This window comes from Zea mays, chromosome 2 (assembly GCF_902167145.1).
Source record: "Zea mays cultivar B73 chromosome 2, Zm-B73-REFERENCE-NAM-5.0, whole genome shotgun sequence".
NCBI classification, from domain to species: domain Eukaryota; kingdom Viridiplantae; phylum Streptophyta; class Magnoliopsida; order Poales; family Poaceae; genus Zea; species Zea mays.
Window position 1 is genome coordinate 25,721,815 of NC_050097.1, and position 12,558 is coordinate 25,734,372.

General features: G+C 46.5%; 1 protein-coding gene across 2 annotated transcripts; it reads right to left on the reverse strand.

The window, feature by feature from the left end:
- Positions 1-8,190: 8,190 nt before the first annotated feature.
- Positions 8,191-11,612, reverse strand: LOC103648491 (SKP1-interacting partner 15-like). 2 transcript variants are annotated; one of them, NM_001323405.1, is made up of 2 exons: positions 10,134-11,612; positions 8,191-8,772 (listed from the first exon to the last, which is right to left on the reverse strand). In NM_001323405.1, exon 1 carries the CDS (start codon positions 11,534-11,536, stop codon positions 10,259-10,261), a length of 1,278 nt encoding a protein of 425 aa, NP_001310334.1. In that variant the 5' UTR covers positions 11,537-11,612; the 3' UTR covers positions 8,191-8,772; positions 10,134-10,258. The 2 variants fall into 2 exon arrangements, with proteins under 2 accessions (NP_001310334.1, NP_001310333.1); NM_001323404.1 differs by lacking the exon at positions 8,191-8,772 and having other exon boundaries at positions 10,161-11,612.
- Positions 11,613-12,558: the final 946 nt, after the last annotated feature.

Below are 12,558 nucleotides of genomic sequence, written 5' to 3' on the forward strand. Positions count from 1 at the left end.
TGTCTCACCCTTATACAAAAATGCATGATTAGGGCCAGAGTGAGACTTCCTAGAATGAATTCTCCTAATTTTGCTCTCAGGATAACCGACAGGGTACAAAATGTAACCCTCGTTATCCTGAGGCATGGGAGCCTTGCCCCTTACAAAATTAGTCAATCTTTTAGGAGGGGCACTAAGTTTGACATTGTCTCCCCTTTAGAAGCCAATGCCATCCTTGATGCCCGGGCGTCTCCCATTATAGAGCATACTTCTAGCAAATTTAAATTTTTCATTCTCTAAGTTATGCTCGGCAATTTTAGCATCTAATTTAGCTATATGATCATTTTGTTGTTTAATTAAAGCCATATGATCATGAATAGCATCAATGTTAATATCTCTACATCTAGTACAAATAGATACATGCTCAACAATAGATGTAGAGGGTTTGCAAGATTTTAATTCAACAACCTTAGCTTGTAACATATCATTCTTAGTTCTAAGGTCGGAAATTGTAGCATTGCAAACATCAAAATCTTTAGCCTTAGCAAGCAATTGTTCATTTTCATTTCTAAGGCTAGCAAGAGTAATATTTAAATCTTAAATCCTAGCAAGCAAATCATCATTAACATCTTTAGGATTGGAAGTTGAAACAATACACACATGAGAATCAACCTTAGCTAACAAATTAGTATTTTCATTTCTAAGGTTGTCTATTGTCTCATGGCAAGTGCTTAGCTCACTAGACAATTTTTCACATTTCTCAATTTCTAGAGCATAAGCATTTTTAACCTTAACATGCTTTTTATTTTCCTTGATTAGGAAGTCCTCTTGGGTGTCCAAGAGATCATCCTTTTCATGGATGGCACTAATCAATTCATTAAGTTTTTCTTTTTGTTGCATGTTGAGGTTGGCAAAAAGAGTACGTAAATTATCTTCCTCATCACTAGCATTATCATCACTAGAGGATTCGTATTTAGTGGAGGATTTAGATTTAACCTTCTTTTTGCCGTCCTTTGCCATGAGGCACTTGTGGCCGACGTTGGGGAAGAGAAGTCCCTTGGTGACGGCGATGTTGGCGGCGTCCTCGTCGTCGGAGGAGTCGCTTGAGCTTTCGTCGGAGTCCCACTCCCGACAAACATGGGCATCGCCGCCCTTCTTCTTGTAGTACCTCTTCTTCTCCTTTCTTCTCCCCTTCTTGTCGTCGCCTCGGTCACTGTCACTAGATATAGGACATTTAGCAATAAAATGACCGGGCTTACCACATTTGTAGCAAACCTTTTTGGAGCGGGACTTGTAATCTTTCCCTCTCCTTTGCTTGAGGATTTGACGGAAGCTCTTGATGACGAGCGTCATTTCCTCATTGTCGAGCTTGGAGGCATCTATTGGTTGTCGACTTGGTGTAGCCTCCTCTTTCTTTTCCTCTGTCGCCTTGAATGCGACGGGTTGGGCTTCGGATGTGGATGGATCATCAAGCTCGTTGATCTTCCTCGAGCCTTCGATCATGCACTCAAAACTTACAAAATGCCCGATAACTTCCTCGGGGGTCATTTTAGTATATCTAGGATTACCACAAATTAATTGAACTTGAGTAGGGTTAAGGAAAATAAGTGATCTTAGAATAACCTTAACCACCTCGTGGTCGTCCCACTTTATGCTCCCGAGGTTGCGCACTTGGTTCACCAAGGTCTTGAGCCGGTTGTACATGTGTTGTGGCTCCTCCCCTTTGCGAAGTCGGAACCGACCGAGCTCCCCCTCGATCGTTTCCCGCTTGGTGATCTTTGTGAGCTCATCTCCCTCGTGCGCGGTTTTGAGCACATCCCAAACCTCCTTGGCGCTCTTCAACCCTTGAACTTTGTTATACTCCTCTCTACTTAAAGAGGCGAGGAGTATTGTTGTCGCTTGAGAGTTGAAGTGCTTGATTTGGGCCACCTCATCCTCATCATAATCCTTATCCCCTACAGACGGTACCTGTGCACCAAACTCAACAACATCCCATATACTTTTGTGGAGTGAGGTTAGATGAAATTGCATTAAATCACTCCACCTAGCATAATCTTCACCATCAAAAGTTGGTGGTTTGCCTAATGGGACGGAAAGTAAAGGTGCATGTTTAGAAATGCGAGGGTAGTGTAGGGGGATCTTACTAAACTTCTTACGCTCTTGGCGTTTAGAAGTTACGGAGGGCGCATCGGAGTCGGAGGTTGATGTTGATGAAGTATCGGTCTCGTAGTAGACCACTTTTCTCATCCTCTTTTGCTTGTCCCCGCTTCGATGCGGCTTGTGGGAAGAAGATTTTTCCTTCTTCTCTTTGTGGTGAGAAGAAGATTTCTTCTCCTTCCCTTTGTTGGAGGAGCTCTTCTTCTTCTCCCTCCTTTTGGTGCGGGACTCTTCCGATGAAGTGCTCCCGTGGCTTGTAGTGGGCTTTTCGCCGGTCTCCATCTCCATCTTGGCGTGATCTCCCGACATCACTTCGAGCGGTTAGGCTCTAATGAAGCACCGGGCTTCGATACCAATTGATAGTCGCCTAGAGGGGGGGTGAATAGGGCGAAACTGAAATTTACAAATATAAACACAATCTACAAGCCGGGTTAGCGTTAGTAATAGAGAAACGAGTCCGCGAGAGAGGGTGCAAAACAAATCGCAAGCAAATGAAGAGTGTGACACGCGGATTTGTTTTACCGAGGTTCGGTTCTCGCAAACCTACTCCTCGTTGAGGAGGCCACAAAGGCCGGGTCTCTTTCAACCCTTCCCTCTCTCAAACGATCCCACAGATCGAGTGAGCTTTCTCTTCTCAATCACTTGGAACACAAAGTTCCCACAAGGACCACCACAAGTTTGGTGTCTCTTGCCTCAATTACAAGTGAGTTTGATCGCAATGAAAGAATCAAGAAAGAAGAAAGCAATCCAAGCGCAAGAGCTCGAAAGAACACAAGCAAATCACTCTCTCTAGTCACTATGGCGTTGTGTGGAATTTGGAGAGGATTTGATCTCTTTGGTGTGTCTAGAATTGAATGCTAGAGCTCTTGTAGTAGTTGAGAAGTGGAAAACTTGGATGCAATGAATGGTGGGGTGGTTGGGGTATTTATAGTCCCAACCACCAAAAGTGGTCGTTGGGAGGCTGTCTGTTCGATGGCGCACCGGACAGTCTGGTGCACACCGGACATGTCCGGTGCCCCCGCCACGTCATCACTGCCGTTGGATTCTGACCGTTGGAGCTTCTGACTTGTGGGCCCGCCTGGATGTCCGGTGCACACCGGACATGCACTATTCCTTGTCCGGTGCGCCAGTATGGGCGCGCCTGACTTCTGCGCGCGCTGCGCGCGTAATTAATGCGTCGCAGGTAGCCGTTGGCGCGATGTAGCCGTTGCTCCAGAGTCGCACCGGACAGTCCGGTGCACACCGGACATGTCCGGTGAATTATAGCGGACTAGCCGTTGGAGTTTCCCGAAGCTGGCGAGTTCCTGAGGCCGACCTCCCTTGGCGCACCGGACACTGTCCGGTGTACATCGGACAGTCCGGTGATTTATAGCGGAGTCGCCTCTGGAAATTCCCGAAGGTGGCGAGTTTGCGTTGGAGTCTTCTGGTGCACCGGACATGTCCGGTGGTGCACCGGACACTGTCCGGTGGCACACCGGACAGTCCGGTGCGCCAGACCAGAGGTGCCTTCGGTTGGCCCTTTGCTCCTTTGTTGAATCCAAAACTTGATCTTTTTATTGGCTGAGAGTGAACCTTTTATACCTGTATAATCTATACACTTGGGCAAACTAGTTAGTCCAAATATTTGTGTTGGGCAATTCAACCACCAAAATTAATTAGGGGCTAGGTGTAAGCCTAATTCCCTTTCAATATATAACAACGTAAATTAGGGGAGGTGTTGGTTGATTGACTCTCAACCAACAAATCCCATGTCCATGTGAACATCGTAAATCAAGGGATTTGATTAGGGTTGATTAGGGGAGTTGATTAAGGAATTTGATTTTAATGGTAGTTATGAACACCATAAATTGAGGGATTTTCTTTTTTACTGTGCATGCTAAAAATATGCACGTGGGATATTGGTGGGCGCATCCACATGTTTGAGCATAAACATCCTTAATTTTAATCATAAATATTGATTGTGGTAAGCATAAATATCTGCAGTGTTATTACAATAGTTAGTGTGATATCACATTTGACATCCTCGAAACAAATGTGCGTGAATCCAGATGGTTACCTTAAAAAACCGAAGCCACATGAGAGACGTCCTATTCATCATAATAAAAATCCTCAATAGAATACATAAATAGTGTAAGTAGTAGACATAAAACAATAATCATGGAAGGCATAAACATGGATCGGTGGGAGGATGTCGCTGGAGGACGACCCTAAGGCCACCGGATCGGCGAACGCCTCTAAAGCCACCAGATCGGAGGTGGTCTTCGTCGAAGGACGCCTGAGACGCGTCGGATCGGAGGAGATCATCGTCTTCTGATGCTGTCGCGGGCCATCACCGCCACCATTGCCGCTCGGTGTCGGGTGGTTGCCACAGACGCTCACGCCGTCGCTCGTGCCTCGTGCTGTCACGGCCGCCGCGACGCTCGCGTCTTGGGGCACCGCTCGCCGACGTCGCCTCAGGCCGCCGCTCATGTGCCTCATACCGTCGCTTGCGTCTCGCGCCACAGGAAGCCATCGTCGATGTCCGGCCACTGATCGCGCCTCAAGCAGTTGCAGCCACCGCCAGGCCCCAAAACCCTAATACCTAGGGTTCTGGGCTACTTTTATAGACGCCTTGGCCTGATCTAGCTCAACCAGATGGCACCGTCTAGCTAGGGCTTCCTCTAATTATTGGAAGCCCAGCGCTTATAATATATATATAGTTTATATATTATAAGCCCTGGGCTTCCAATAACTAGAGGAAGCCCTAGCTCAACGGTGCCATCCGGTTCAGCCGCACCAGGTTCAAGCGACTATAAAACACTCCCAGATCGCCAGGGATTAGGTTTAAGCGGCGGTGGCGCTTTCCTCTAGCGTGCAAGCGGCGGCGGTGGTTCCCTCAGACGTGAGCGGCGACGATCCTAGGGACCAGTGGTGATGTCGCCCAAAGGGGGCGATCGACAGCGGCGCTCCCCCAGCATCGAGTGACGACAACGCTCTCGAGGCGGGCAGGCAAGCGGCGACGGCGCTCCCGAAGCAGACGAGCGGGGACGACACACCCCAGGCCCGCTGGCGATAGCTATTGCGCGATAGGTGTCGGCAGCGGCAGTGGTGGCCATGGGAGACACAGGTCACTCTGTAGTCGCGCGAGGCGCGATTGTCTCCGGCGATGGCGGTCACACAAAGTGTGGGTGGCTCTGGTGTCCTTCGACGACCAACTCCTCCGATCTGGTGGCTTCGGCGGTGTCCTTTGATCTAGTGGCCTCAGGATCGTCCTCCGGCGATGGACTATCAAATCCATGTTTATGCCTTCTATTCACACTATTTATGCATTGCAGTGATGATTTGTATGACGATGAATACAATTTTTACGTCTAGCATAAAACTGTCCCTAATTCCCGCGGGGGCTGTTAGTTGAACCGGTATTAGATTTTTTATCAATTATGCTATACGGTGTATGCATTTATGCAACTTTGTATAATAATTTATGCTCTGTGTGAATCATGTCATCCTATTTTTTGCATGCGTACAATGTAAACGAAAATATCATCTAAAATTTGCGCGCTTGCAATGAAAACTCTCAGGATTCGCCATAATTTTTGGATCTGCATGAAAATAGAAACTGCATGCATTCAACTTCTATAATTTTTGGATGTACCATAAAAATAGGATCGTGAATACAACGCACCAGAGTTATCAATCTGTCTCACATGGCTCGGTATTTGCGCACATAACAGAGAGGTTTTACGCTCAAAACTTAAGGTTTTTACGCTCAAATCTGGAGATGCGTCTAACAATGTACCACATGCAGTGTTCCGTATTGCATAAATACCAATACCTTGTAGCATAATCAATATGAGTATATATCATAAACTTGTTGTAACGAGCCTAGCTGCATGGGTGTTAGAGCGATCATATATTTATGCAGTAAATACACTATTTAAAATAAGATTTTATTGTTTACATATATGATAATCAATTTTCATTAATCACACATTCATGTCATCCTAAATTTATGCGCATGTAATAGGAAACTGATTTTTACGTAGTGTATTGAATTGTATAAATATGTACATCGTGTAGCATAATTAGTATTAACAAATATCATAAATTAGTTCTAACGATCCTAGTTGCATGACTGTTGAAGTGATCATATATTTATGGAGCCATCCAATTTTTACGCATATGCAATGGAAACGAAAATGTGATCTAAAATATACGTACATGCAATGGAAACTCATATGATCTATCATAAATATCGAATCTACCATAAAATAGGATCTGCATGCATGCACTGCGTATGTGCACGTGGTCCGGTGGCTGGGTAGAGTTTTTATGCTATCTCTGTAAACTATTTACGCTATTTTTAAGGAATTTATACTATTCGCGCAAAAAAATGGAACCGCAATTTATGACATGCGTCGCACGTGAGAGGTTAGTTATTGAACCGGGTTGACTAACACCCATAAGGCTATGTTCGGTTATACCAATCCAGAAGGGGATTGGAGGGGATTCAATCCCCTTCTAGTCAAAAATGACTAGGAGAGGATTAAATCCCCTCCAATCCCCTTCTGGATTGGTGGAACCGAACAAGCCCTAAGCGAGATTAACCTGGTACATGGATGGAGGACGCACTAGCCCGACGTGGGGTGTAGGGTCGCACGTTGATACGGTCTATCCAGGTTTGGGTGGTCAGCCAGGATTTCTCTAATATTTGGAAGCCCAAGGCTGTGTGAAGACCGATAGTGATAGTAGTGAAAAATGTCCGTGCCACCCCAGCCACAGCAAGTTCGCAACAAGTTCAGTAGATAGGCTGATATATACAAGCGAAGGAACACAAAAAAGGTGGGGCTTCAGTAATGGTTTAGTTTTTAGAACAGTTGGCTATCAGCCTATCACTTAGGTACTGTTTGGTTTTCAAAATGTAACGTAAATGATAATGATTTACATTCGATTACCAGCGGTAACAAGTTTAAGGCCCTGTTTGGGAACAAAGTTTTTGAAAACCACAGTTTTTGAAATACTATACTATACTTTAGTTATGACAATACCGTAGTTTATAATACCGCAGTTTTGAAAAACTGAGGTCCAGAGCTAAGTTTAGAATGCCTTAAAACAACTATAGTATTTGCAATACTTCAGTTTTGAAAACAGAGATTTTACCCAGCTTGCCAAACACCATTATGTATATAATACTGCAGTATTTGAGAATACTGTAGTATTCTTCCAAAACTGCAGAAAAACTTTGTTCCCAAACACCCCCTAAATAGACTGATATCAATTTCTAGTGTATCAATTTCTAGTGTAGTATCCGATTACGGTTAGACTTAAACAAACATGATTTATCGTTATTTGTTACTTATTACATTACAAACATATAAACCAAACAGTACCCTAGGTAACAACCAAGAGAGGTCTATGGTGCACTTCCATCTTTCTCATAAACCATGATTGCACAAACAATGGTATTTCTGAGTTCAAAAAGATCACACAAAATTTCACATGCTACAATGGTTCTTGAAGACTGGTACAATCTTTTTTACCAAATTCAGGTCAGAAAAAGGCTGAAAAAACATCATGGTACCAACAGTGTTCTAGAAAAAAAAATCAAAAGATTAATTACGCAATTAACAAGTACTACCTACGTTCAAAATAATAGATCGTTAAGCCAAAGCAACCTATAATTTAGGGTTTAGGATGGAGCGAGGAACAAATTTCAACCCAAGCCCAAAATAGCAAACAAGAGCCAATGCTGATAACTAAACCACAATAATTATGCCTAATAGGGCCATTCCATTAGTTAGTTTTGAAAAAACACAGGTAAAGAAAAGAACCTAGGCATAGTAAACCATACATCCTGTTACCTATTATCCTGCGGTTCACAGACTCACGTAGTCATTACTAAATAACAACCTTAGTACCTATTACATTGATCAACTAGAGCTGTTCAAAGGCCTAGTGGATCGATTAACAAGCAACACGTAACAGCAATTAATACTAAACATAATAAGCATCCAGTTAAGAAGATCTAGCAGGGAAGGAGTAATGAAACTGTGTGACAGTACCATGCAATGCAAGTGGTAGGCTAAAACCATGATCCTTAAGGACTTGTTCTGTTAGGAGGGGATTGAAGAGGTTTGGAGCAGATAAATACCTTTCTAGTCAAAATTGAATAGAAGAGGATTTAATCCCCCTCAATCCATATGCAACCAAACAAGGCCTAAGGCGATAAGGCAGGTGCAAACCACCCCCTTCCAATCTCACCTAGGCACTTACAAGGCAAGTCGACGCCATACCGATCTAACAAACTGCAAAACAGCAGAATGGAAGGGGAGGGACAGGGAATGAGGTGTTTGCCCCAGCCCACATACTCCCTCCCGCTCTCCAGATGCGCCGCCACCCGAAACTTTTCATTCTTGTCACTTCTCTTCCCTTTCCTTGTTGCTCTGTGCCCTCAAATCGACTACTGCTGCTGTCCCCTTACAGATCGGCCGTGCCGTGAATGACCAGAGTAAGCTCTGCGCTGGCCACCGCGACAGAACCAACAGGAACAGCAGCAGCTGCAGAGTCTTGGCCTTGCTGGCCTGCTCCCCTCCCATTATTCCTCTATTCTCATGAAGTTAAAGGCAACTGGTAATAATAGGATAAGTATCAACAGCCCTGTCAATCAAGAAACTCACAACTTAAGCAATGGTTGTCAGCTCACATGAAGTTAAAGGCAACTGGTAATAAAGTTAACACTACATTTTTTCAAAGCAAACATCCATGAACAGCATTGACATATCACGATATAATGATGATGTGCCTACCCTATAAATGACCAAGCTCAACACTCCATCTATTGTCCTATTAGTTGTCGTTTAGGACAATGACACGGTCTCCAAAATATAACTTTGACCAATATTTTTTTGTTAAAATACAAATAAACTCTTAACACATTTATATTTTTATAAAAAGTACTTTTTAAGACAAATCGGTGCATATAAATATTAGGTTTCAAAACTAAATAACAAAATAGTTATTTGTAGCCAAAATTTTATAAGTTTGACCCGAACCTTGTCCAAAACAACAACTAATAGGACACCGGAGGGAGTAGTTATCAACCACTATAGATTTTGAAACTATCAAAGAACCTTTCTAGTTTTCAACAAGAAAATAAAGAATGGTCCACACAAATAAATTGTTTGAAATGAACAAGAGTTAGCACTGAAAGGTAGACCCGAGAAATTATATCTAGTAGGGGCATTCCATTAGTTGCTTCAAAAATTGCAGGTCGTCAAAACAAATTCATCGCACGAAGTCAGTAGTTAACTTTACTATACATGGTCCATATTAGAGGTAAAGAGGAGAGTCTGGCATTAGGATACCTAAATGGTTCATCCCATCTCAGTTACGTCAATACTTGTTGTGCTCCATCAAAGTAGCACATTGAGGATATGATACAGTACAGCATGTTTACTGATATCCTAAGGCTCCCCAACTCACCTAATTATTACCAAAATAACCACCTTAAGACTCATATATCGATCAGCTAGAGCTAATCAAAAGCCTAGTAGATCAAATAACATGTAACCACACTCAACATAAAACAAAATAAGCATCCTATCAAGAAGAACTAGCAGGGAAGGAGACATGAAACCATGTGTCACCGTAAGATGCAATGCAAGTGTTAGGCTAACACCAATACTAGCCTTAGAATAGGTATCAAAATCCCTGATAACCCAGTAACCCACAACTGAAATTGTGATCAGTTCAGTTAAAATTAAAGGCAACAGGTAACAATGTTAACTGCATTTTGAAGCAAACGACCGATGAGCAGCATTGACATATCAAGGTATAATGATGATGTGTCTACCTTGCATATGACCAAGCAGAAAATGTTTACCAAATGGCAAAAATTCTGACACTATCAAAGCAACATATCAGGTTTCTGACAAGTATGATCTACAGCATTTAATTGTCTGAAACAAACAGCTTACTGATCTTTTCAGTTAATCAAGTACAACAACTAGAGTTCTCACCATGCTAAAGACTGTAAATAAAATGTGTGGGCATAACAGATCCTGTGCATGCGATAGATAGATGTCCTGGGTCAAATTAAACCTCAATTTGAGTGCACCAGACTAGGATACGTTTTCCATGTGCATCAAGGAATCGCTGTGAATCCACTATCGAACACAAATCCACGATACACACCATCATCATAACCAGGAACACCATCCACCCAGTCCCACTTGCCACTGCTCCCCGTCTCATCTTCCTCCCACATTGCAAGCTTCCCGCGCACTCGCTTACCAGCGAACCACACCTTTCCATCGCCTCCGAAAACCTTGACCTTATTGTTACCCCCGCCAGCGGTGGCAGGCATGGCGTTGCCCTGTGAAGCAGCCTCGCAGAGGCCAGTGAAGCAGCGGTACATATTGGGCGGCATGCGCCCAGCTTCGTCCCACTCCATGGTGGCTAGATCTAGACGGAGTATGAGAACGGTGGAGCACGGCGCGTCCATGGCGAACGAGGATCTGAGCCCGCCGACCATAAGAACCCGGCGGCCGCCGGCACCGGCAAGGAGCCGAGGACGCTTGAGAACCTCGAAGACGTCTCCCCACGCTGCTCGCTCCACGGGCGCCCAGCCCCCGGTGAGCCTGTCCAGCGGGCAGGAGAAGAGCTTCCACTGGCTGCGCCACGGCGTGCCGACGTCGCAGAGGGCGAAGACGGCGGCGGAGGCCAGTATGGGGCTCCGCGGCTTGGACGGCAGCGAGAGCGGGTGCTTCATCCACTTGCCGGATTCGGAGGGTGTGTAGGACAGCGCTGCGAGCTCGGTGAGGACGAGCACCATGCCGCCGGGGCCGGCGAGGACGGTGCCGTGGCGCGCCCAGGCGGATCCGAGCTGGGGCAGGAGGCGGTACGTTCCGGCGAAGGGGTTGCAGACGGCGAGCGATTTGAGCGGGTGCGCGGGCGAGGCGGCGGAGGAAGACGTAGTGGTGGACTGGAGGGCTAGGGGCGAGGTGGAGGAGGAGGTCTCGACCCAGAGGTAGAGGAGGGACGTGGATGAGGCGACGGGGGAGAAGGACTGGTAGGGGAGGAAGTGAGCGAAGGGGAGGCGGAGCCAGGTGCGGCGCGCGGGGTCGAAGGCGTGGAGGCAGCCGCCGCCGTCGGGGCGCGGGTGGCGGAGGAGGAGGAGGCGCAGGGTGGGCAGCAGCGCGAGGAGCTGCGGCGAGAGGGTCTCGTGGAAGAGGCGCGAGACGAGGCGGCACACGACGGCGTCGCGCAGCTGCAGCCGGAGCAGCACGTTGTGGAGCGCGTCCGGCGGCAGGTGGTGGATCGGCGGCGGGAGCTGCGCTTCCGCGGCCGGGTCGGGGCAGGAGCCGCCGGGCATGGCGGATTGGGGGGTGGGGTTAGGTGGGGAACACACGGATGAGACCATAGCGGGGGCCGGCGAGGAGAAGAAGAGGAGGTCGGGGAAGGCGGGGGACAGGGTGTCAGTTTCGCCTACGATGCTGTGGGTTCCGTTTCCGTAGAATAGAACGACCTGCCCACTGTTTTTCCTCTACCCATGTGGGTGCTGCGGGAGACCCGGATGTCAGTGAGAAGGAGGCCAAGGGTAGACATTACGCCTTGGTGAGCGGCGCTTCCGTTTCCGTTCCTCATCAAAACTAGACAGAAACTAAAAAAGTAAGGAGTGGGCTGTAAGTACGCGGTATTGCTCTACCTCATATGTGTACAGTCCGTGAGTAGGGGACCCACGCTTGTGGGCCATGTTGTCATGGAGAGACTGCGTCAAGTTCCGGGTTGCAGCGGTGGGAACGAGCCAGAAAATCGCAAAGCGACGCGGAGGAGCGCGGTGGGCAGCTCACTTCGCCTGGCAAGTGGGGCAATAATGCGTGCCAGGGCCCAGCTGTCTGCCATGTTGGGTAGCCGATAAATAAAAGGTATGCACGCCGCAAATGGGCGGCGCGGCGCGTTGGTTCCTGGCCGGCTCGGGTCACCCCACCTGTCGGCAGAGCGGTTCTCCGTGTGGGTCCCACGAGAAGAACGGTGGGCTAGGCCTTTAGGCCCATGGGCTTTCATTATGGGTAGCACGGGTTCTGATCGACGGGTTTCGTTCGGTTGTTTGGTTTGAGCAATGACGTGATCTATCTTCTTCTCACTTCTCATATTTTTATTTGGTTTGTTAAATAGAATAAGTTTATCCATCACCACTTCATTTCTTACTAGATATGTGCCCGTGCGTTGCCACGAGAGTTAAAATTTCTAAGACATTAATAACCGCACGCAGATAGTTAAATTTCTAACCTGTTATGTTGCACAAGCTGAAGCACATATTCATGCACAAATCATATATCGTTTTATCACCCGTCGTACCTTCAGCCTTCAACTCCATCTAGTTGAATAAATTTGGTCGTGGCTGTGGTCGTGTTCTACGACCGCATCGGGGCGGGGAACACG

Coding starts and splice junctions, on each gene's coding strand:
- LOC103648491 (NM_001323405.1), bottom strand. CDS start 11,536: ATGGTCTCATCCGTGTGTTCCCCACCTAACCCCACCCCCCAATCCGCC.